The sequence below is a fragment of the Bos mutus genome, chromosome 16 (genome assembly GCF_027580195.1).
Source record: "Bos mutus isolate GX-2022 chromosome 16, NWIPB_WYAK_1.1, whole genome shotgun sequence".
Taxonomy (NCBI): domain Eukaryota; kingdom Metazoa; phylum Chordata; class Mammalia; order Artiodactyla; family Bovidae; genus Bos; species Bos mutus.
The window spans coordinates 8,404,493-8,429,477 of NC_091632.1; the positions used below are offsets into that span (position 1 = coordinate 8,404,493).

Consider the following 24,985-nt stretch of genomic DNA (forward strand, 5'->3'; position numbering starts at 1 on the left):
GAGAACACAGACGGGCGCAGACGGGCCTCCTGCAACAAAAGAGGGACAAACGGCAGATGCAAAGCACGAAGAGGCCCGGAGGAAGACACCCGGGCACCCTGGGCTCAGGAGAAGCTGGCCAAGGGGACACACGGGCTCGTCTTGCTCTTCCTGAAGAAGAAGGAAGCGTTTTCTGCGGAGGCTGGTGAGGCGTGGAGTGGGAGAGTCACAGAGGATTGCAGACCAGGGTCTGCAGACAGTGATGGGATTTAATCACCCATCTGTGGCAGAATCCACAGGATCCCATCTATTTCTCTTTTCTTATTGTCATTGTTATTGTCTTGTTATTACCTTGTCTTTTGCATAGTTTCAGACTTACTCTCCTAATAATATCAGCCCCAAAGAGCTGAGGGAAAGATTTTCGTTTTCAGCTTCACTGCTTATAAAATACATTAATAGGCAAAAATAGAAATCAAAGCCGTCTTTTTTTTTTAATGTGAAATTACAGAGTACATGTTTGAAAAACAAGTTTCCCTTCAACTCCAGACGCAGACCTAAATCTTGAGGGGTATAAAAAAAAAAGCTTCCACGTGGGAAGCTGGATTTTAGGCTAATGAATGCAACTCTATTTTTGATACTATGCTGTGTGTTTATATAAAATAGAGGAGCATTTTAGGCCAATTAGTGGCTTGCAAACCCTATACTTTTTCCAGCAAGGGCTAAGCTTGACGAGCTTGAGAAGTTAATACAGAAAGTTGTTGGCAGCGAAATTGTGCGGTCGGGTTGATTCAAGGCAACAAAGCTAGAGCGTAAATCAGTTTTTATTTGTTAAAAGAAAAACAAACTCTGTTTGTTTTTGCAATACAGTTTGTTAGTTCTTTTAATTTGGGGGAAAATTTGGGGAATTCCAGTTCGCAGAGCAGTAAGAGGCTCGGGCCAGGGCGAGGCAGGCCCCAGCTCCGGGCCGTGTAAACAGCACCCGCGTCTCCCTGGGTATACCTCGGTCAGGGCAGCGGGTTGGCCTGCCACGCCCGGACCTCGGCTGAACCGGCGCGCCGGCCGGGCGGTGACTGGGAGTGGAGTCACGGGGCACCATTCAGAACCGCAGAGGGAGCCGTGGGCACTGCCCCCATCCCCAGCTGTCTTCTGCAGAGACTCTGGAACCCCAGGCTTACAGCGAGATCTTGCTTCGATGGAATGCTGGAGATCCTGGAGGCCTCTCTCCTTCTTTTGGAGATAAGAAAAGTCAAGAGCAGATGGGCAGATGCGGCAACACGAGACCGTCCCAGTGCCCAGGTCCGAGGCACTTTGATGTCAACTGGGCCATCAGCAGACTCACTTGTTTGGTGGGACACGTGAGGAGGTGAGGGCATTCTGAGCCCGTCCTAGGAAAGATAGCACGTGTGAAAATCAAATGACCTGCTGTCCAGCTAATGGTGAAGCCTCAGATGTTCTGAATCCTGGTCATCATTGTGCCTGCACTCAGGCCTCAGCTGTGACTCCCCGCGGAAACCAAGCTAACTCTATCTCTAGCCCCTAAACTGAACCCTGTCTCTACCCTAACCCTAACCCTAACCCTGTCTCTAAACCTAACTCAACGATAACCCTCACTCTAACCTTAACCCAAACCTCAAACACATCCCCAACCCTACCTTGAGCCCCCGTCATGGGGAAATTTGAGGTGGGGGTTGCGCCATCTTCCTGACTTTTATGAGTTGGTAAGAATCGCAGGATTTGTGGCGTAAGAGTTTCTTTAGAAGAAGTCTGCAGCCAGGCTTAGCCCAGCGTGGGTTTTTCTTCCCCTTTAGGGTTCACCAAACACTCTCCCATTTACATGGCCCTTGAGACTCGTGACAAAACTCTAAAGTGCTGTGGTGGAAATTGCTAGTGGTTCCCAATGTCTATTTTGGTTTTTCTACAACAATAGAATTCCTGTATTAGTCAGGGTTACTGTACTACTCCAGAGAAACGGAACCAATTGGGTACATAGAGAGATATAAGATGAGATTTATTGAGGGACTGCTTCACAGGGTTACGGAGCCCAGGACGCCCCACAGTCTGCCGTCTGCAGGCTGGTGACCCAGGAAGGCTGCTAGTGTAACTTGGTCTGAGTCAAGGAGTCCTGATATCTGAGGGCAGGAAAAGATGGACCTCCCAGCTCAAGAAGAGGAAAGAAGTCACCCTTCCTTCACTTCTATGTGGGCCTCCATGCGCTGGGTGACGCCACCCACGTTGGTGAGAGGAGAGCCTACAGGTGAGGGAAGCTTCAGTCTACCGAACCAAAGGCCCACCTCTTGTAGAAACGCCCTCATAGACACCCCTAGACATTATGTGTTGCCAGCTGCCTGGGTGCCCCTTAGCCTGGTCAAGTTGACACATAAAATGAACCATCACAAGCCCTGAGTTTTATGTGGACACAACAGACAGACCACACATCCCAGGCTTCCTTGAAGCTAGACGTGGCCGTACAGCTAAGTTCTGCCCGATGGGGTGAGAGAGGAGGCGATGAGATGTTGGCAGGCGATGGGTGCTGCTTCTGCGTTGTGCCATTAAAAGGAGTGCTGTCGGGTCATTCACAGAGAGGTGGACACACCTAGAGGCTGTCACACAGACTGAAGTCAGAAAGAGAAAAAAAATTGTGTGTATTAATGCATATACGTGTAATCTGAAAAAAAAAAACTGGTATAGATCTTATTTACAAAGAAGAAATAGAGACACAGAGGTAGAGAGCAAACATGAATAGCAAGGGGAAAGTGGGGGATGAATTGGGAAATTGGGATTGATACATATATACTATTGATATATTTGTCCGAAGGACTGATGCTGAAACTGAAACTCCTGTATTTTGGTCATCTGATGAGAACAGCTGACTAATTGGAAAAGTCCCTGATGAGGGGGAAAATTGAAGGCAGAAGGAGAAGAGGGCATCAGAGGATGAGATGACTGTATGCCACTACCAGTGCAATGGATAAGAACCTTTCCAGGGAGGCCTGGAGTGCTGCAGGCCGTGGGGTCGCAAAGAGTCGGACAGGGCTGGGCAACCGAACAACAACAGAGCACTATGCGTAAAATAGATGACCGGTGAGAGCCTGCTTCGTAGCCCAGGGGAGCTCTACTCGGTGCTCTACGGCAACCTGAATGGAAAGGAAATCCGGGAAGGAGGGGATTGTGTGTGTACAGCTGACTCACTTTACTGTGCAGTAGAGACTAGCCCATTATAAAGCTGCTATACTCCAATATAAATTTTTAAAAATAAACAAAGAGACACACAAAGGCAAAGAAAAAAAAAAAGGCAAGAGCAATCTCTTTCTCTCTTCCCACTTTGCACGAGAGCACAGACTAGCACTGAGGGGGACAAACCTTGTTCAGGTGAGTTAAAAAAATGCAAAAAATTGTGACTTTTATAGATGCTAGTGGTTGTGTGATGCTGGGTACACAGTGTAAACATTGTAAGTGTATCTCCTCAATTTAAATGTGAAATACAAATAGCTACCTTGGAGAATATAATGTGTATGAGAGGGCTTGTGTTTAAAGCGGCGATCACAGTGTTCCTAGGTCAACAGCAAGCTGAGCCTGGTTTTGTGAGCTTCGCAGGGGGACAGGGCTGGACAGCAAGGTGGGGAAACCAGCAGGGAGGGGGACGAAGAGCTCGGTCAGCACCGCAGGCCTTCCTCTCCTGTGTGAGACCACTGCGGGGGTTTCCTCAGTGAGTAGACCGGACTCTGTGGTTAGCACTGGGACGCTTTGTCCTGAATTCACAGTAACAGGAAGAGTGACTCAGTCTTCAGCCTCAAAGGATGGAGAGGCTGAGTCTGGTTTGGAACTTCCTCCCTCAAGTCAGGACAGTCTGGGAACCAGGAGAACAGAGCTGAGTGTTAGGATGATTCATAGACATCGGGGGGTAGGACAGTGAAGGCAGGGGGCATGCGGAGCGGCAAAGGGGATGAGCCAGTTCAGGCAACAGCAGTTTTTCCTAGCTGGGTGGTTTGAGCTAGGTTTTAGGAGTCAGTGGACCTAAGCGTGAGTTGCAGCTCTGCTAGTTAGCAACTGTTACTGGTACCAGTTTCCACATTTGTGAAGAGGATAATAGCTACCTTTGAAAATGGTTAGCAGTCATCTTCCACTGCGCTCTGATGATGTATCAGTCACTCAGCAATTGTCTTGCACATCATCTGGAGTAATCTTCCCAACGACCTTTGGGAGATAAGAACTCTCATGATTTCCGGGTTACAGATGAGAAAACGGGCCTGAGAGAGGTCAGAACACGGACCCACCATCAAACTCCCATGCGAGTTTGCTTTTCATTTAGGATTAAATGAGAAAACCTAGCATGCTTAGCAGACTTCCCAATGGCGCTAGTGGTAAAGAACCCACCTGTCAATGCAGGAGATGTAAGAGGCGTGGATTTTTCGATCCCTGGATCAGGAAAATCCCTGGAGAAGGAAGTGGCCACCCACTCCAGTATTCTTGCCTGGAGAACCGCATGGACAGAGGAGCCTGGTGGGCTACGGTCCACGGGGTCACAAAGAGTCGGACACAATGAAGTGAGTGAGCACAATACACTTAGCACAGTGCTTGTGTTATTGCCTTAAATAAACGGTCATTTAAAAATATTATTCCAATTTTAGAGATGAAAAAAATGGAAGCTAAGAGCCATGTTGATAGAACAAAGCTCAGACATTCTGCTCTAAAGGCTTTACCAGCCCAGCATCCTGCCTTGGCACAAAAAGGGCTGTCTGAAAGCAGCCTCCTCGCCCAGGATGGAGTGGAGGGCACGCCCTGCCCTCAGAGGGCAGGCTGACGCCCGGGCTCTTGAGGACGTGGCCCCAGGCCTCACAGAGGGGATGTTTTCCTCACTAGACGCATCTTAGGGCAGCAGCCAAGCGCAGCCTCCGTCCACCGTCCTGCCTGCCCCTCCTTCCCAGGGAGCGGAGCTGCTGGGGTCACGTGGCCTCCAGCTCACTTCTGTTTATGGAGTTTCTCAGCCAAGAGGAAAACCATTAGGTGTCAAATTGCAAGTAGACAGCCTCCAAGAAGCTGCCTCGTCCAGCGTGATTTGCTGCCAAAGAACCTTAAATAAACTTTGTGCAGGGTAGATGTCTAAGCCTCTGCTGCATGCAGTATATTTCATTTGTCAGATTAATATGTAGAGCTTGATTTGGTCTAATTAATTAGTTTGCGTTCTGAAAGCAGAAGAAAACAATGGGCTTCTTTTCACCTCTTCTGGTTCTCTTTGTAGGGTTTCTTTTGGGGAAAAAGCAAGTTAATGCATTACTTAAGATAAAAGAAAAATCTATCTGAGGACTTAAGCAATGCTTCATTTAATTATATTTTTAGCCAAAGGTGAGAGGTAAAGTCAACAATTGCCCTAGGAATCAACAGCTGTGCACAGCAGTAATACAGATAGAGAAGACTTGAACACATAAGAGGAAAAAGTCAATAGAGTAATTAATAAAAAATCTATAATGAAACATGTAAGACACTTTGCCTCCATTTTTTTTTTCTATACAATACTTTTGGAAGGAAACTGAATCTTTTGGCCCTCTCTTAAAATATATACATATAGTAAGGTAGAATCCTCTTATGTTTTACATGACAATGAATTTCATGCCTCTTGCCTGATTCCCCACCACAAGGTACATTAATATAAATGGGCTCAGTCATATTGGACTCTCTGTGGCCCCACCAGGCTCTCTGTCCATGGAATTTTCCAAGAAAGAACACCAGAGTAGGTTGCCATTTCTGCCTCCAGGGGATCTTCCCAACCCAGGGATTGAACCCACATCTCATGTGCCTCCTGCATTGGTAGGAGTGTTCTTTATCACTTGCGCCAGCTGGGAAGCCTGCTATTAATATAAATGACTCTCAGTAAGCAGGGAGATGCTCCTCAGCCCTGCAAAACTCCCTGCAGAGACAAAAGGGTATGCAGGAGTCAAGCTACTCCTGGTTCCTAACACTTGAGGTGGGGAGAGAATTGGCTGGAAATAGAAGGAAGCTGGGTTTGACACTTTACATTTAGACACAGTGCAGTTTCTCAGGAGGGAATTCACACTGGAGACCAAGCAGACATCCTCTGTAGGCGCTTAATGAAATACTCTGGGAATAAAATTTTGGAAGGACCTAAGTCAAGTTCAAGGCAGATGTTGAGACTTCCTGGAAAACGAGAGTAGTACGGGACTGCTCTGTAAGATAGTGTCACACAGGCCAAAATGAGGCGCCCCGAGAAGCCCAGGCAAGAGTAAAAGCTTAAAGCAAGAACCGAGGACGAAAGACAGTTGGAGGTCTAAACCATGAAATGTTAATGTGTGTGATCAGCACAAAGGCAGTGGGCAGTTATCTGAGTGGAAAGCAGGGAAGATTCAGACGGGCAAATGCAACCCTACATTCAGGGCTACTAATGCAGAGACAGTGAAGGGTCCGAAACTCAAGCTGGGAAACCAGTCGGCCCCAAGAAAAGAACATCAAGGAAAACTCACAGTACTTCACGTTTGATGGAAAGAACTGCCTTCTCCTAGAAGAGCAGCAGTTAAAAAAGAGAAAACGAACTTGTTAAAAGGACATCCATCCCAGGTGACGCTCGCAGTAAAGAACCTGCCTGCCAGGGCAGATGTAAGAGACACAAGTTCGATCCCTGGGTCAGAAAGATCCCCCGGAGGAGGACACGGCAACCCATTCCAGCATTCTTGCCTGGAGAATCCCACGGACAGAGGAGCCTGGCGGGCTACAGTCCATGGGGTCCTAAAGAGTCGAACATGGCTGAAGCGACGTGGCACTCAGAAAAAGCAAGGTCATCAGGGAGGATACTAGCCAAAGAAGGAAAGAGACCGTTCGGGACAACGGGCTCCCTCTCGGGGGCGTGGTCCTCCTGGAGGCAACCTCCGCCCACCAGGTTTGAGGGTCGTTTACTCAGAACATGGAGGAGGAGGCCAGATGCTCAAAAACCCAGGGTCTGCCTCCTTGGTATCCATACATCTGAGGCCACAGATGTGCAGCCGTGAGTCTGAAGTGAGCACAGATCACTAGGACAGAAGGCTGGATGCTGTGAAGATGCTCTGCAGACTACAGACCCTCGACGCACATGATAAGTGATCCGCGCCTGAGGACTTGTCCCTGGCCAGGCCATGTTCCCGGGTGCTCATCTCGTGAGTCCAGAGTGAATGAAGGCGTGAGAGGGTAACTGGGACTAGTAAAGTGAAGACGTTGTCGCCCGCACAGGAGCTTGCCCTGCCCGTGGGCAGCCAGCTTCGAGGCTGTGTGGCTTCAGGACCCTGTGAGGACGGTGGGAGTCGAGGTCAAGGCATGCCTAGGGGTCTGGCTCGGCTGGCTGTGGAGCTTTGCCTTTAGGGGATGCTTTGCGATCTTCTGAGATGGTCACCCTTCGAGGCTGGCGACCACAGGGAAAACGGTGGGTGAGAACACGCATCAGAATTCAGTAAAAGCCCTGAAGACCATCGTGCGCAGAAACTGAGCCCAGCGGAGAGCAGGGCGACGCTTCAAGCGTGAAGTGCAGCAGGGGGAAAGAAGCCGTTGTCTCCCTGAGCAGAACAAAGACCCCTTCCCCCTCTTGTCCTCCTCCTCCAGGTCTTCCTCCTCCTCTTCCTCTTCAGCGGTGGAATTACAGTATATAAATGTGAAGAAACAGAGGAAGATGAAGTGAAGAGCGCCCTGGCAGATGGGTCGCAACAGTTCTCTGGGACGGAAACAGGACTGGTGAACTGAGCCCGGGGGCGGCGTCAGGCTCAGGCTGCCGGCGTGTTTACTCAGGCCAGAGCCACACTCTAAAAATAATTGAATGTGAGTGCTTTTAGGGGTATGCATTTTCCATGTTTTTGAAGCTGCCACCCTTAATATTTTATCAAGCTTTTCCATTCCTTCTTGTTATTTTCCTAACCTCTGAAGGTATGTGAGTTTGCAGACTCCAGCTCTTGAGCAGTTCTGGGAAGATCTCGAGGCCAGCGTTTTTAGAGGCATAACCTCCAAAGATGATCAGACCTGCAGAGATAAGCTCGGGCCCAAGGGAAGGAATGTACGAAAATCAAGACCACAACTGAGATGGAGACAAAAACCATTCCCGGGAAGGAAATACTGTTCTAAGAGCTTCCGTAGAGTTTCAGACTTTTTATGATTAAAATAAACAGGTTTATGCACCCATGTTTTTCTGAAAACAACATATATGTGTAAACTGGGAGAATGGTACAGACGAACCAATTTTCTGGGTAGAAACAGAGATGCAGGTGGACTTAACGGACACAGGTGGGGAAGGAGAGGCTGGGACAGATTGGGAGAGTGGCATTGACATATGTACACTGCCCTGCGCAAAACGGGCCTCCCCGGCGGCTCAGGCAGTAAGGAAGCTGCCTGCAGTGGGGGAGACCCAGGTTCGATCCCTGGGTCAGGAAGATCCCTGAAGGGAATGGCAACCCACTCCAGTATTCTTGCCTGGAGACTCTCAGGGACGGAGAGAGTGGTGCTGGTGGGCTGCTGTCTATGGGGTCGCACAGAGTCGGACACGACTGAAGTGACTTAGCAGCAAAGGTCTAACGAAGGAGTCACTGAAGTCTGCAGAAAAGACCTTCCTCTGTCTTCCAAGGAGCCCAAAAGCATTGCACAGAAGGGCTTCTGTGCAAGTGTTTCTGTAACTGAGATTCAGAGACAGGGTCTTTACAACACTGTTTCAATTTGGAGCAAAGAAAACTGTGACCAACCCGGGCCTCCTTTTATGTTCTCTGCCCAGGAGGAGCTGGTGTCGATGTGGTTTAGATAGAGGAAGATGCTGCAAAGATTAGAGGCTTGGGATCTGCCTCTGGAAGCTCTGACCCCAAAGCGAACTCCCTTCCCAGGGGTTCCTGCTGTCTGAAGTCAGAGACCAGTGGGTTTCTGAAAGGGGTGAGTGGAGATGTCAGGCTGGACCACTTTGGGAAGACTGTTTGGAACACGGTCTAGAAAATACCCTTCTCCACAGAAAGAATATGATGATTGACCCATCAGGACCACTCCCAAGAGTGAGTGAGCCTACCGACGCAATGCCAGCATGCATGTGGGAGCCTGGAGAGCGGGCCTGTCTGAATACGCCACTGCGCTTACTGACGTAACACAGAAGTGTGTCAATCGCTCAGTCGTGTCTGACTCTTTGCAGTCCCATGGCCTGTAACCCACCAAGCTCCTCTGTCCATGGGATTCTCCAGGCAAGACTACTGGAGTAGGTTACCGTCCCTTCTCCAGGGGATCTTCCGGACCCCAGGGACCTCATTGTAGGCAGATTCTTTTCCATCCAAGCCCCCAGGGAAGCCCATATAGAGTTACAGCATTTAGAAGCTGTCCACCCTTCTCCGCCCTAGTCGCAAGCAGAGTAAGACCATTACAAAGGTTTTAGCACAACCTGCTGGTCATTCTGGGAGAAGGCAATGGCACCCCACTCCAGTACTCTTGCCTGGAAAATCCCATGGACGGAGGAGCCTGGTGGGCTGCAGTCCATGGGGTCGCTAAGGGTCGGGCACGACTGAGCGACTTCCCTTTCACTTTTCACTTTCATGCACCGGAGAAGGAAATGGCAACCCACTCCAGTGTTCTTGCCTGGAGAATCCCAGGGACAGAGGAGCCTGGTGGGCTGCCGTCTATGGGGTCGCACAGAGTCAGACATGACTGCAACGACTTAGCAGCAGCAGCAGCTGGTCTTTCTACTTGGCACAAGAAAGTGAGGAAAAGCATTCAAGCACATCCACACAAAAACACCCCAGTGTCAAAAAATATCCAGAAGACAAATCATTCCCATGAGATTTAACATTCAGCATTAGCTAATAAGAAAATATGAGCACAAATCAGTAAAAACAAAGCATATATTTTATTAAATTTGTTTTTATTCACCGCTCACTCAGAAAAGAAATATATATTTTGGTTGAAAAAGTATCCTGAATTGAAAATGGAGTCTCCACAGATTTTTTTATTTCTTTTACTCAGAGAAGTAATTATTTCTGTAAAATTAATTTTTAGAATTATTTTTAAAGAAGTAATTTTGTCTTCATCAAAGAAATAAGTTGGAGCTTAAAAATAAGTTAATGATTTAAACAAAAAGTCTGGGGAAGTCCAAATTTAAACACTGAATATTTTGATATTTTGTTTTACTAATAAATTAACATTCCTCTTAGAGTGATAAAAAAAAAAAAACATAAAGAGTAGTTGCATGCCTTATTTGTCTGGTTTTCTCACCCTAGCATAGAAATCCCACAGAATTCATACATATTGCATTTGTTTTAAGGGCTTTTATTTATTTATTTATTTTTGAGCATTACATGATGTCTGTTCTTTCATGTTTATCTGGTTAACAAAAGCTTTTTTGTTGTTGTTGTTTTAAGCTTTTTTTTTTCTTTTTAATGTGGACCATTTTTAAAGTCTTCGTTGAATTTGTTACAATTTTGCTTCTGTTTGATGTTTTTGGGTTTTTTGGCTTGTGAGGCATGTGAGAGTTTTGCTCCCTGACCAGGGATCGAACGTACACTCCCTGAATTTTAGGGAGAAACCTCAACCACTGGATGACCAGGGAAGTCCCAATCTGGCAACAGTTTGCTTATTGGTATTTGGTTTTTAGATTTTAATTTTATTTCATATTGGAGCATAGTTGATTGACAATGTTTCAGGTATACATCAAAGTGGTTCAGTTCTACACATATATGATCTATTTTTAAAAATTATTTTTCCATTTAGGTTATTACGAAGTATTGAGCAGAGTTGCCTGTGATATGCTGTATGTCCTTGCTGGTTTTCTATTTTAAATAAGCTTTATCAAAACATTTTCTAGGTCGTACAAAGCAAGGGCTAGAAGGGCAGACTGGACTGAGACCCAGGCTGCCAGCTCAGAGAAGCTGCACTTCCCAGGTGGGTATATAGGGATGTATTTCCTCTGACACTTTAGGTTACAGTTGATTGAGGTCGAAACTGTTTAAGTCTAAGAATTTTAAATCTTAATTTTTAAAATATTTTTTGAAGACAATTTTTATCAAGTGAATGTATAAAAAATGAAGAATTTCCACATTTCATTTATTATGAACCCACAGCTATATGTCTTTGATAATCTTCATATTTTCTTTAATGATGGTATGATTTTTAAAGATATAAACACCAGTTTTACTTATAAATTAACAAATTAATGATACTCTTTGAGTCGGTCATCCATTAAGAATTACTGTTGAAATATGACTATTTTGATCATTGAACTATGACTATTTTACTGAAATTGGAACAGAATATTTGCTTAGCTCTCTGTAATAAGCCCGCAGTGCTGAGGAGCTACACACAATGGAAAAAAAGGTAAAAGCTTCTCTTTTGTAATAATATCCCCCCAAAATGCTCTTCATTGGTAAATTTTACTTATTTGGAAGGTTATTTGCATTTGTATAAAAATGAACTATTTCACGTGCATTAATGTTTCTTTTATTAAAAACACAGATTCTCGTGGAAAAAGAAGTCACCCATGTTTTAAATGCCTGTTCAGTAATAAAATCACTTCACAGAGACCCTGTAAAATCATGTTGCATTGAATGATCTGGCTTCTGTATCGTACTGCAATGGTAATAGCTGTTTAGTCAGATAAAGTGGAACTGCTAAGCATGCACCCAAATGAAATTTAACCACGTGTTCATTTTTGCACAAGTCTGATGGGAAAAACGCCCCTCCCATTCATTCTTCTGGGTCACTGGTTTTCATTAGCTGCTTCAAAGCCAACCCCATTTCTTATCTTAAAACATGGCAGGTAGAGTGTGAAGTTAATTTTAGGTGAAGTAAGAAAACCAGGGAGACAGGTCTTAGACCCAAACGTTTCTCTCCAAGATTACAGTGTCTACCCAAGAGCCTCCAAGGGCGATGCTGAGTATCCTTGAGACTCCTGTTGTTCCCTCCTACCCGAGTGCCTCTCTGAATTTGCCCCAGGGAAACCTCCCCTTCCTGTTTGATGGCAGGAAGACCTCCCCAGGCTGCAGGCTCAGTGTAGCATGAGCAGTTAGCTCCACTCTGCAGGGGATGTGGCCGACCACAAAGGCACCCACAAATGTGCTTCCTTCCAGTTAATAGCACTTTCATTAGGATGTCCCCAGAGCCTACCATGGGCTTCCCTGGTAGCTCAGCTGGTAAAAAAAATCTGCCGGCAATGCAGGACACCCTGGTTCAATTCCTGGGTCTGGAAGATCCCCTGGAGAAGAGCATGGCAACCCACTCCAGTATTCTTGCCTAGAGAATCCCGTGGACAGAGGAGCCTGGTGGGCTACAGTCCATGGGGTCACAAAGAGTCAGACACCACTGCACAAGTAAGCACAGCACAGCACGGAGCCTACCATGTATCAGGCGCTCTAAAGACAAGTGAGAAACTCACCGGGGCATGAGCCCTGTCAAGGTGAGTCCTGATGACGTCAAGACGACCCAGAGGGAGGGTATGGGGAGGGAGGAGGGAGGAGGATTCAGGATGGGGAACACAGGTATACCTGTGGCAGATTCATTTCGATATTTGGCAAAACTAATACAATATTGTAAAGTTTAAAAATAAAGTAAAATTAAAAAAAAAAAAAGACGCAGAAGTGAAAGGATGCCACAAAGAGGGTGGTGGCTGTTGCCCATGGCGGGCAAGTGCCCGATGCTGGGGAGAACAGCACGACTTTTGTTCTTCAGGGTGGGGGACTTGGATGAGAAGACAGGGTGATAAAGTTAAGGATCAGCTGTTCTATCATCATCACCAAATCAGTATTTTACTTGAGGCGGCTTCCCAGGTGGCACTAGTGGGAAAGAGCCCGCCTGCCAATGCAGGAAGCATAAGAGACATGGGTTTGATCCCTGGGTTGGGAAGAACCCCTGGAGGAGGAAATGGCAACTCACTCCAGTATTCTTTCCTGGAGAATCCCATGGACAGAGGAGCCTGGCAGCCTACAGTCCATGGGCTGCAAAGAGTTGGGCACAACTGAAGCAACTTAGCACATGCAGCACAGTATAAATTTATGTGGGCAGATCTTGGAGATATCATAGTTTCAGGTCCAGACCGCTGCCATAAAGTGAATGTCTTAATGAAGGGAGTCATGTTCATTTTCTTCTGGTTTCCCAGTGCACATGAAATCTTGTTTATACTGTACTGTAGCTTACTAAGTGTGCAAATCATTATGTCTTTTAAAAGTGTAAATTTCTTAAGTAAAAATACTTTATTAATTTAAAAAGAAAGCCATCACCTGACAAGCCAGGTTTGCTGCTAACCTTCAGTGTGTAAACGAGGAAGCATTTGTAAAGTGTGGTAAAGCAAAGGGTAATAAAAGTATGTCTGTGCAGAAGAAACCTGAGAGAGGACTGACCGCATTAAAACACGTGTAGTGGCTCTCCATGGAGGAGGAAATGGCAGCCCATTCCAGTGCTCTTGCCTGGAGAATCCCATGGATGGAGGAGCCTGGTGGGCTGCATTCCACGGGGTTGCTAAGAGTCGGACATGACTGAGCAACTTCACTTTCACGCATTGGAGAAGGAAATGGCAACCCACTCCAGTGCTCTTGCCTGGAGAATCCCAGGGACAGGGAAGCCTGGTGGGCTGCCGTCTATGGGGTCGCACAGAGTCAGACACGACTGAAGCAACTTAGCAGCAGCAGTGACCCTCCAATGTTCCTGCTACTAGAAGTTGCTACAGAAAGGATACACAAATTCTGACATAATTCTTGATTTTGAGCAGCTGAGTTTCCTGAGACACTTGGATAATAGTCATCATGGAATATGACATCGACGAAAACCACAGTAGAGTTCTAAAAACTGTGCAAGGAGAGTAAGGCGAAGGGGTGATGAAGTCTAACTGAAGTAGTAAGAAGATACTTAGAGATTGATGATATTTGGGATGTGTCTTAAAGGCATAGAGGTTCACCAGTCTGTGATAAGAACTTACTAGGTCACCAAGAAAGGACAAAAGTCTATAGTCGAGCAAAAGAAATGTAGACTAAATATAGACAATATAAGGGATAGGAAAAAATGGTAATTAATATGCTCAGAGAATGTTTCCCATCATAAAGTATCAACATGAGGTGATTAAAAATGGAGATCCTGAGAATAAATTAATTAATCAATTAGTAAAAATTCTTATTACTAAAATTATATTTTAGAAGGAATAATCAATGTAAGGTAGAAAATGAAGTTGAAGACTCAGAGAGGAGACCAAAAAATAATGTTTTATTTTAAGCAAAATAAATAAAAGAAAATTTGAGAATTAAGAAGTTCAATATAAAAACAAATGTAATCTTTACCTCCCCTCACACACATATAAAGAAGAAAATGAAACGGGGGAGGAAAAGAGAGAGAGAGATCTAGAGACTGAGAATTAAAAGAGGAAAGAAATCATCACAGACATGATTTAGGGAAATTTCCCCAAACTGGAAAATATTCATTTCCACATGAAGAGGCCTCACAAGTGACTAAAAGAGTAACATTAAAAAGAAAACAAACAAAACAAAACCTTATGGTGAATAATAGATCCTAAAATATCTCAGGAAGGAAAACAAGAAACCTCCAAAAACAGGTATCAGAAATCAAGTACCATTAGACTGCCCAGAAGTAACAGCCAATGCTGGAAATGAAAGAGAAATGCCTTTAAAAATCAGAAGGAATCTAACAGATGTAGAAATTTGAGAAAATGTCCCCAAAAGAAATCAAATGTAGCTTCTGCACAACAAAGGAAACTATAAGCAAGGTGAAAAGACAGCCTTCAGAATGGGAGAAAATAATAGCAAATGAAGCAACTGACAAACAACTAATCTCAAAAATACACAAGCAACTCCTGCAGCTCAATTCCAGAAAAATAAATGACCCAATCAAAAAATGCGCCAAAGAACTAAATAGACATTTCTCCAAAGAAGACATACAGATGGCTAACAAACACATGAAAAGATGCTCAACATCACTCATTATCAGAGAAATGCAAATCAAAACCACTATGAGGTACCATTTCATGCCAGTCAGAATGGCTCCGATCCAAAAGTCTACAAGCAATAAAGGCTGGAGAGAGTGTGGAGAAAAGGGAACCCTTTTACACTGTTGGTGGGAATGCAAACTAGTACAGCCACTATGGAGAACAGTGTGGAGATTCCTTACAAAACTGGAAATAGAACTGCCTTATGACCCAGCAATCCCACTGCTGGGCATACACACTGAGGAAACCAGAATTGAAAGAGACACATGTACCCCAATGTTCATCGCAGCACTGTTTATAATAGCCAGGACATGGAAGCAACCTAGATGTCCATCAGCAGATGAATGGATAAGAAAGCTGTGGTACATATACACAATGGAGTATTACTCAGCCATTAAAAAGAATACATTTGAATCGGTTCTAATGAGGTGGACGAAACTGGAGCCGATTATACAGAGTGAAGGAAGCCAGAAAGAAAAACACCAATACAGTATACTAATGCATATATATGGAATTTAGAAAGATGGTAACGATAACCCTGTATGAGAGACAGCAAAAGAGACACAGATGTATAGAACAGTCTTTTGGACTCTGTGGGAGAGGGAGGTAGGGATGATTTGGGAGAATGGCATTAAAACATGTATAACATCATATAAGAAACAAATCACCAGTCCAGGTTTGATACAGGATACAGGATGCTTGGGGCTGGTGCACTGGGATGACCCAGAGGGATGGTATGGGGAGGGAGGTGGGAGGGGGGGTTCAGGATTGGGAACACATGTACACCCGTGGCAGATTCATGTTGATGTATGGCAAAACCAATACAATACTGTAAAGTAATTAGCCTCCAATTAAAATAAATTTAAATTTAAAAAAAGAAATCAAATGTATGGAAGAGAAATTCAAAGACACAGTTCATGAAAAAAATCATGAAAAAGTAAAATCTAAATATAAAAGTTGGAAATGCAGAGAGCCCCAAAATAAAGCCCCTCATATACAGTCAATTAATCTATGACAATCCTGAATATTCATGGGAAGGACTGATGCTGAAGCTAAAGCTCCACTACTCTGGCCACTTCACGCGAACAGCTGACTCATTGGAAAAGACCCTGATGCTGGGAGATATTGAGGGCGGGAGGAGAAGGGGACGACAGGGGATGAGACGGTTGGAGGGCATCACTGACTCAATGGACATGAGTTTGAGTAGACTCCAGGAGATGGTGGAGGACAGAGGAGCCTCACGTGCTGTAGTCCATGGGGTGGCAAAGAGTCAGACGGGACTTAGAGACTGAACAACAATCTATGACAAGTGTACCAAGAATATTCAATGGGGAGAGGACCGTCGCTTTGATAAATGATGTCGAGATATATCTCACTGGATAACTTATAATAGAAAGTATATTTCAGATAGTTTTCCTTTATAAGTTATTACAAGATTTTGAGTATAGCTCCTTATAGGTCCTTGTTGGTTACCTATTTGATATGTATTAGTTTATATATATTAATCCCAAACTCCTAATTTATCCTCCACCTTTCCCCTTTTGTAACCATAAGTTTGTTTTCTATGTCTGTGGGTCTATTTTCTGTTTTGTATATAAGTACATTTGTATTTTTTTTTAGGTTCCACATTTAAACGATATCATAGGTATTTGCCTGATGTACTTCACTTAGTATGATAATCTTTATTTCATTCTCTTCAGACGGCTGAGTAGTACTCCATTGTCTATGTTTAGGTACCACATGGCTTCTTTTTTCAAATTTAAGTTTTTTTCATTGTTGGCCGTGCTGGGTCTTCATTGCCGCACGGGCTTTTCTCTGGTTGTGGCAGTTGGGGGCTGCTCTCCAGCTGCGATGTGCTGGCTTCTCCTGCAGGGGCTCCTCTTGCTGTAGAGCATGGGCGCTCTACAGCAGCTGTGGGCTGTGGGCTCCGAGGCTGCAGCTCCTGGGCTCTGGAGCACCATCTCAGCAGCTGTGGCGAATAGGCGTCGTTGCTCCATGGCGTGTGAGATCTTCCCGATCAGGGATTGAATCCATGTCTCCTGCATTGCCAGCCAGAGTCTTTACCCCGAGCCACCAGGGAAGCCCCGTACCGCATCTTTCGTATCCATTCCTCTGCTGATGGTTGTTTAGGCTGTTGGCTTCCATGTCTTGGCTATGGTAATTAATGCTGCAATGAACACTGGTGTGTGTGTATCTTTTTGAAGTATTGTTTTCTCTGGATATATGGCCAGGAGTGAGATTGCAGGATCACATGGGAACTCTGTTTTTAACTTTTTAAGAAAGCTCCACACTGTTCTCTGTAGCAGCTGTGCCAACTTACATCTCTAATCACTGGAGAAATGTAAATCAAACCACAATGAAGTACCACCTCATACCCATCAGAATGGTCTGCATCAAAAAGTCTACAAATAATAAATACTGAAGAGGGTGGCGAAAAAGGGAACCCTCCTACACTGTTGATGATAAGCTTTTAAAAGTAATAGTAGTTCTAAGCTGAGAAATTGCAAGATTGGAAGTGGGAACAGAGATAGGAGAAATTGGACCAATTCAGAGTTAATTGTCAGTAGGGTAGGAGGTCTGAAATTAAAAGACACTTGCTCCTTGGAAGAAAAGCTATGACCAACCTAGCCAGCATATTAAAAAGCAGGGACATTACTGTACCAACAAGGGTCCGTCTAGTCAAAGCTGTGGTTTTTCCAATAGTCATGTATTCCTGGATGTGAGAGACGATAAAGAAAGCTGAGCGCCGAAGAATTGATGCTTTTGAACTGTGGTGTTGGAGAAGACTCTTGAGAGTCCCTTGGACTGCAAGGAGATCCAACCAGTCCACCCTAAAGGAAATCAGTCCTGGGTGTTCATTGGAAGGACTGATGCTGAAGCTGAAACTCCAGTACTTTGGCCCCCTGATTGTGAAGAACTGACTCATTGGAAAAGACCCTGATGCTGGGAAAGATTGAAGGCAGGAGGAGAAGGGGATGACAGAGGATGAGATGGTTGGATGGCATCATTGACTTGATGGACATGAGTGTGAGCAAGCTCCAGGAGTTGGTGATGGACAGGGAAGCCTGGTGTGCTGCAGTTCATGGGGTGGCAAAGAGTCAGACACGACTGAGCAACTGAACTGAACTGAACTGAATTGAGGGTAGGAGGTCTGGTGGCCAAGGTGGTGGCAGGAACTGGTGAGGCTTCAGACGAGCATGTGAAGTGAATGCACAGAGAGGAGAAGGAGGACCAGAGCTCTCCATGGAAATTCCAAACCATTCCCAGTTCTTTTTTTTTTTTCTTCTTCTTGTAAAAATTCATATCAAAACATGTCTTGCACTTGTAATAATTTTAGCTGCTACATAAAACACAAATCTCAGATAATATTCCTAGAAAGATATCTTATATGTAAATCTCCACATGAAAAATATATAAATGTAGAACGACATTAAATAATGAATTATTTACAAAGTATGTCATCTTGCAATGCTAAATAAAATTAATCTCTTCCTTTAACATTGTATAAATTTAGAGTTGATTTTATTTCTGAAATTCGCATGTTCTCTGAATGACTACAGGGCTTTGGATTAAAATACACTATAAAAATCTGTAGAGAGAAAGAGTGGATTTTAGTAATTTGACTAAACCTGTCACTGATTTTGACCTTTTTTAACTTCCTGTATTTAAATTGTGAATAAATATTTTGCTACTTCTTCCAAGAACAAATAGAGTTTATTTATCACTGACTCTCATCAAAGAGAAATTTGACTTCCATGATTTAATGCTACTCTAAACAAAGAGAATACTGCCAAAGCCTGTTTTATTTACAGAAATAACTTGTTTCATTTAAGAAGTCATTTTATAAAACTAAAACCAACTGTGAGCTCAGATGAGAAATGTTAGACTATATTAAGGGAAACCCACACGCTTGCACACACACTGAAAAACCCAGATGAAAGTGCACTGCTCTTATATCATTGACACGTATTTTCTCTCATAATTCACATGACTCCAGCTGTTGAGACAAAGCGTTTCTTGGATGTTGAACTGACTGTGGTCGCCTGTGGTGGTGGTGGTGTACTTGTGTCCTCCAAGAGGGAGTTCTTTAGGATTATTAGACATTCCAAAATAGTGTGGGAGGAACGTCATCATGAAGCTTCTAGGACAAAGAGCTAATGGATTATTGAAGATGTGTAACCTAATCAGAGTGCATCCTCAGGGACACAAGAGTGTAAGAGGGAGAAAAACACATGTTTTTAAAAATGTTGTAAAAATAACCATTGCTAAGATGTTCGGCAGAGCATTACCTTACATAGCTAGCTAACTGTTCTTTGCTATTGTCTATGAACACCCACTACAATGCCTGAGAAACAATGGGAGAGTATCTCCCAGAGTAACCCAGAGTAACTCAAAGCAGATACTAGACAGCTGTTGAGTAAGTTTTTTTTTTTACACATTTATTTTTGTACAATTTTTTTTATTGGGCTTTAGTTGTTTTACAATGTTGTATTCGTTTATACTGCATAGCAAGTAAATCAGCTACACATACACATATACTCCCTCTGTTTTAGATCTCCTTCCTACCCCCGGAATTGAGTGGAGCCCCTTGTCCTACACAGTAGGTGTGCCTTAGTTAGCTATTGCATTTTTATTAGTTATCTCTTTTATACACCAATCCCAATCTCCCAATTCATACCACCACTACCCCCAAATTATGACAAATACCCAACTTTTAGCTTTAAATCTTCTGCATATCCTGTTTTCTATCCCTGTCTTTAGACTGTCCATGCAATGAGAGCAAATGATTAAATATAAATGGAGACCCCCTTATAAAGGGATTTGCTGCTGCTGCTAAGTCGCTTCAGTCGTGTCTGACTCTGTGCGACCCCGTAGACGGCAGCCCACCAGGCTCCCCCATCCCTGGGATTCTCCGGGCAAGAACACTGGAGTGGGTTGCCATTTCCTTCTCCAATGCAGGAAAGTGAAAAGTGAAAGTGCAGCCGCTTGGTCGTGTCCGACTCTTTGAGACCCCATGGACTGCAGCGCACCAGGCTCCTCCGTCCATGGGATTTTCCAGGCAGGAGCACTGGAGTGGGTGCCATCGCCTTCTCCCATAAAGGGGTTTACTGCATGTCAATTTCTTATAAATGTACTAATTCAATTCTCCGCCTTCTGTTTTATAACTCATGTGACAAAAGTCATGCAACATAATTCATGAGGGATGATTTAGTCTGAACTAATGAAAAATGTAAATTATGAATTGCCAGGAAAAATTCTCAATCCACAGTTATCTAAGCACATCTTGAGGAAACCCCTTCCTTGAGCCCATGTTAACAAATGGGGGCAAGTTCTGTGGGCAACTCAACTCCATCCCATCTTTCATCCGAAATACTGGCAGGGCACAGACTCTTTCCCTCCCTACTGCCTAACCTTCTCCTTGCCTTACAGAGTGAGCATGCTAACATCATGCAATCCATAAAAATTCAAGAAGATATTTTTATTCTTTGACATGTCATCAGCCTCTCTTGGTGGGGTTTGTTATACCTAAGAAGTTCTATCGAGTCCACCAAGTTCTCTGTTCAAGGGAAATTAAACATAACATCCCAGAGGTCCCACTTATACTATGGTTAAAAGGAACATATGAATCAAGAAAGCCCTGGTTTTTCTAGAGGGGAATTTCTGTGTTCTTTTACACAGGAAGCCTACTTCCAGATCCCTGGCATCCTAAGTTTGGGGACAGCTAGGTCATTGGCAGGGCTTCCCTGAGGGATCAAATGGTCTTTGGAAAAGACCCTGATGCTAGAAAAGATTAGGGCAGGAGGAGAAGGGAGTGGCAGAGGATGAGATGGTTGGATGGTATCACCAACTCGATGGGTATGAATTTAAGCAAACTCTGGGAGATAGTGAAGGACAGAGACACCTGACGTGCTATAGTCCATGGGGTCACAGAGACGGACACAACTTAACGACTGAGCAACAACAGGTCAGAAGAACCAAGCTCCCTGGGATTCGCTCACCAGAGATGGGGCATGAGTCATAATCTCCACAAATGTGGTTTGCATTTGATGGTGCTGTGTTAACGGGTTTCAAATCCTGATTGATGGGTCGTCTGACAAACACACTGAAATGTGATCTAAACAGTGAGAACTTGTTCTTCTTACCAAACTGAGAGACAATGGAGCAATGACATTTGAGATTTACTGTTGGCTTTTATTTCCTGGCACTCCCTCCAGGGATGAGGTGATCTTTGTTTATATGCGTTATGAGGACCATCCTTTCCCAGGGATGTTTAAGAGTGTGTTTGTTTTGGGATAATAATTTCAGTGTTATGAGTTCAGCTAAGCTTACGACATTGTACGGTGCTGTTGCGAGAGCCATATACTTCACGTGATTTTGTTTTTGTTTTAATCATGGGATAAAGACAGCAAATAAGTTTAGACTGTTTTTTCCACTGATTTTTCAAAACACATGAACAAAGTTAATACCCGGGAAGGCAGAAGGGCAGAACACAGACTATGATGCCAGGAAGAGCTGGTTAAACCCTGAGTCTATCATTTGCCAAATGTGTTATAACAGGCCAGGCACCTACCTTCTCTAAGACTCAACTCCTCACCTATAAAATGGAGATATTACGAGCATGTGCGGCATAAAATTTATCTAGAGAAACAGATGCAGATAAAATAAAATGCCTGGCGTGAATTATACCTCAATAAATGTTATTATAGTAATAATATTTCTATTTATTAAGAAATGATACAGGATGTATACCCCCTTGATAAGTATTGATCCAAGAAAATGTGAAGAGGTTTGCAAAAGAAGGGTCTTCCCTGTTGACTCAGATCGTAAAGAATCCACCTGCAAAGCAAAAGACCTGGGTTTGATCCCTGGGTGGGGAAGATCCTCTGGAGAAGGGAATGGCTACCCACTGCAGTATTCTTGCCTGGGGAAATCCGTGAACAGAAGAGCCTGGCGAGCTATAGTCCATGGGGTCACAAAAAGTCAGGCAGGACTGAGCAACCAACACTTTACAAAAGAAGGACTATAGAAAATGGACCTTTAGCAGAATAAATCTTTTCACCTGAAATAGGAAATGAAAAAAACCACAAATTTGAGCATATCTTTTGAAGAACCTTTAGACCCTTCCAACTGTAAAATCTGTGTACGAGAATGAAAGCATAGCCTTTTCTACTCATTTTAACAGATAGTCCTTTCCTTTGAAGTTGTGCATTTTGAAGGTCTTTATATCAAGAGATTTGTTGCAATTAGCCAGGGCAATTACCACCCACTTTCCTGGACCTAATAGAGTGCTATGAGAACATTTTATAACAAATCTCCAGAGTAAATTAAAAACTAAATTAAAAAGATCAGTTCTAATTAGTTATAAGAAATCACAAGCTTCATATGCAATGTTTTAGCAAGAACAAAAATAGATTTGAAAGTACCACTGTGTACGTATTAGAGTTCTAAAAGCCATCTAGATCTCCCACAATGCAGGCAGATTCTTTACTGTCTGAGCCACTGGTGAAGCCCTGTTGAGTATTACACTTCTGAGTAAAAGCTAAAAGCTTACATGTAAAAAATTCATTGCAAAGACATTCAGCTAATATTTCACACAGTTTTGTCTTTGCTTAAAGATGTTAAAATGTATATTTCTTTTCTGCAAAGATTCAGTTTTCATAGTAAAATGGTAACGTCTTAGGAGTAACGAACCTTCTGTCTGACCACTCCCCCAGCTCATCCTTTACTGCAACTTCTCATGTGCAGAAGAAAAACATGTTTCCAGTTTGCTTCTGTTAAACTATTGATAAGAGAAATTACTATTGCTCTATTATTTAAGAATTTATTTTGTGTCTTCTCAAAAGGATGGACTCAAGTGGAAAATACACATTTAAACACACAACGTTCACATTTTGAGATGTCACTTGCAGCTGAAATCTCTAAAAATAAAAATAAAAAACTCTAAATTTTAACTATACCATAGCATAAATGGTAACTGATCAAGTTTCTATTAAAGAAACTGAGGTACAGAGTTTGAATGAAAGAAGTGAAGGCCAGTTTTCTTTCTTTATGGAGCTCATAGCTGCTGACTCCTAAAACCTCTTTTTTCATTAGTAACTAAACAATGTAAATTAGAAACTTGCTTCATTCTAAAATTCACTTCTCCTAAGTTAATGGCACAGTACTATAAAATAAGGTAAATATTTATTGCTAATTTTGTGTGTATAGTAATAAAAGAAATAGAAGGCTGAACGTAAGACAAATGTGAGTTGAATGGAAAACAATTGAATATGCATAGTTGACACACTTACACTTAGTCAAGAGAGTGAAAATGTAGAAAACCACGCCAACTCAGAGGCAGTTGGTGACTACTGTAATAAACTCATGTGTAATTCAATAAAAAGGGTTTTGTTTGTTACCTTTTCTTGCATTTTTTCAGGTCCCAAACAATTATTAGACTATAGATCTTTTATAAAATGAGACCTATAAAGCTGTTACACAAACGTTAACTGCAAAAAGCCTATATTTTAATACATGCTTACATAGTTCATATATGAACATGTGACACAATACATTATATACAAGAAAAGGTAATAGTTGAATTTTATTGTGGTTGCTGTTACCAATTCATGGTAAAAAGTAGTCTAAATATTTGAGAAATTCAGAGTAAATGCATTTCAGTGAGACAAGAACAAACTTAACCATGAAAAGTATGCATGTGCAATATTATATACCTCCTATCAATGTCTTATTCCATAAAAATAGATATGTTAGGCTTCATATGTAAATATTTAGCACAAATACATTCTAATGACTCTACTTTTGTCCTAAGGATTGAACACACATTACATTTATTTAAAGATGTTTATTGAAGCTCAATTGTAGCAAACACATAGTTTTGGGTCAAAATTTCAAGCAATAAATTTCACATATTATACAGAGAATAATCTGTACTTCAAAATTATAAACACGACGTGCAGATAACAAGATAGGCTTTCTTGAAATTTTAAATTAGATTAAATAAGCCTGAAGTATTGGACTAAATGCTGACATATGGAATATAAGATTTCCAAATGTTAATTTAGTTAACTGTCCCGTAGTACAACCATCTATTTTTATGTCTATTTCTGGAAGTAAAATAGGAAATCATAAGATGTATTTCAGCAGGACAAGGAGGCCATCTTGAGGTCATTCTAGAAATGTACATGTCCTTCTTACTGGCAGCACATACACAATTTATGATTTTAAAAAAATACAACCTTTGAGCAAAGTTAATATTTCTAGTATAAAATACTGTCATTTTTCTTCAAAACCAAAATGGCAAAGTTTCTCAGAGCATTTAGATTTACTGGAAAGCATCCTCTAACTCTGTCTGTTTCTGCCTCTTTCTCTTTCACACACACACACACACACGCACAAAGACTACAAACAAGCTGCTTCTTGCTGGATGATAGAGATGGATAAAACTTAAAATAAGCGTAAGACTGTACAAAAATGCTCCAGCAAAACAGTCTTAAATATTTTTCTACAGGTGTAAAACAAAAGTTTCCTGCAAACCCCAGTCCACGCCCTTCATGAATCCACTGTGCATCTATTTTGCCTCTCTAGTTCTAGAAAAGTAGAGACAACTTTGAATCCGGGGTTTGGAGCTGCCCCGCGTCTGTATTTCCTATGCACTCTGAGTTAAAACGGGACTCGCGGGACCGTTGGCGGCGTGCTCCGGCCCCTCAGCACCTTCTGTGGGTTTGGCGCCTCCGGCCTCTTTGTCTCCTTCGGAAGTCTTCTCCAGGGCCTCCGGGGGGCTTGTGCAGTTAGCATCCGGCTTAGCTTTGTCCACCTCGTTATCAATCTCAACCTTATCTTCTGGATGCTTGCTTTTCTTTACTTGTCCATTCTGGGCAGGATAGGTGCTAGCAATGACGTCATACAGAAATTGGTATTGCTCCTAGCAAAGGGAAGAAGCCAGGGATTACACAAAAGAGGTTTATGTCCTTTTTTTCTTTTTTTTTGTTAACATCAAATGAAAATGAACAAGACTTAATCATTTACTTGTGGAGGACTCTGGGTAACAGAAAACTACTCCTGTGTGTTTTCATAAAAAGATTGTTTCAA

At 43.1% G+C, this 24,985-nt stretch overlaps 1 protein-coding gene and 1 long non-coding RNA gene across 6 annotated transcripts in view; both read right to left on the minus strand.

The window, feature by feature from the left end:
* Positions 1-808: 808 nt before the first annotated feature.
* Positions 809-4,868, minus strand: LOC138991168 (uncharacterized). Of its 2 annotated transcripts, none has more exons than XR_011467130.1 (4): positions 4,354-4,868; positions 4,074-4,173; positions 2,449-2,591; positions 809-1,364 (listed from the first exon to the last, which is right to left on the minus strand). It is a non-coding gene; the product is annotated as an uncharacterized lncRNA (long non-coding RNA). The 2 variants fall into 2 exon arrangements; XR_011467131.1 differs by having other exon boundaries at positions 2,409-2,591.
* Positions 4,869-24,256: 19,388 nt separating this feature from the next.
* PTPRC (protein tyrosine phosphatase receptor type C) overlaps positions 24,257-24,985 on the minus strand; it is a 128,627-nt gene continuing 127,898 nt past the window's right edge. For all 4 annotated transcript variants that reach the window (XM_070384679.1, XM_070384678.1, XM_070384677.1 and 1 more), the window contains one exon: positions 24,257-24,818. In XM_070384679.1, coding sequence (XP_070240780.1) covers positions 24,543-24,818 — 276 coding nt within the window. In that variant the 3' untranslated portion in view covers positions 24,257-24,542. The remainder of the gene's footprint in view (positions 24,819-24,985) is intronic.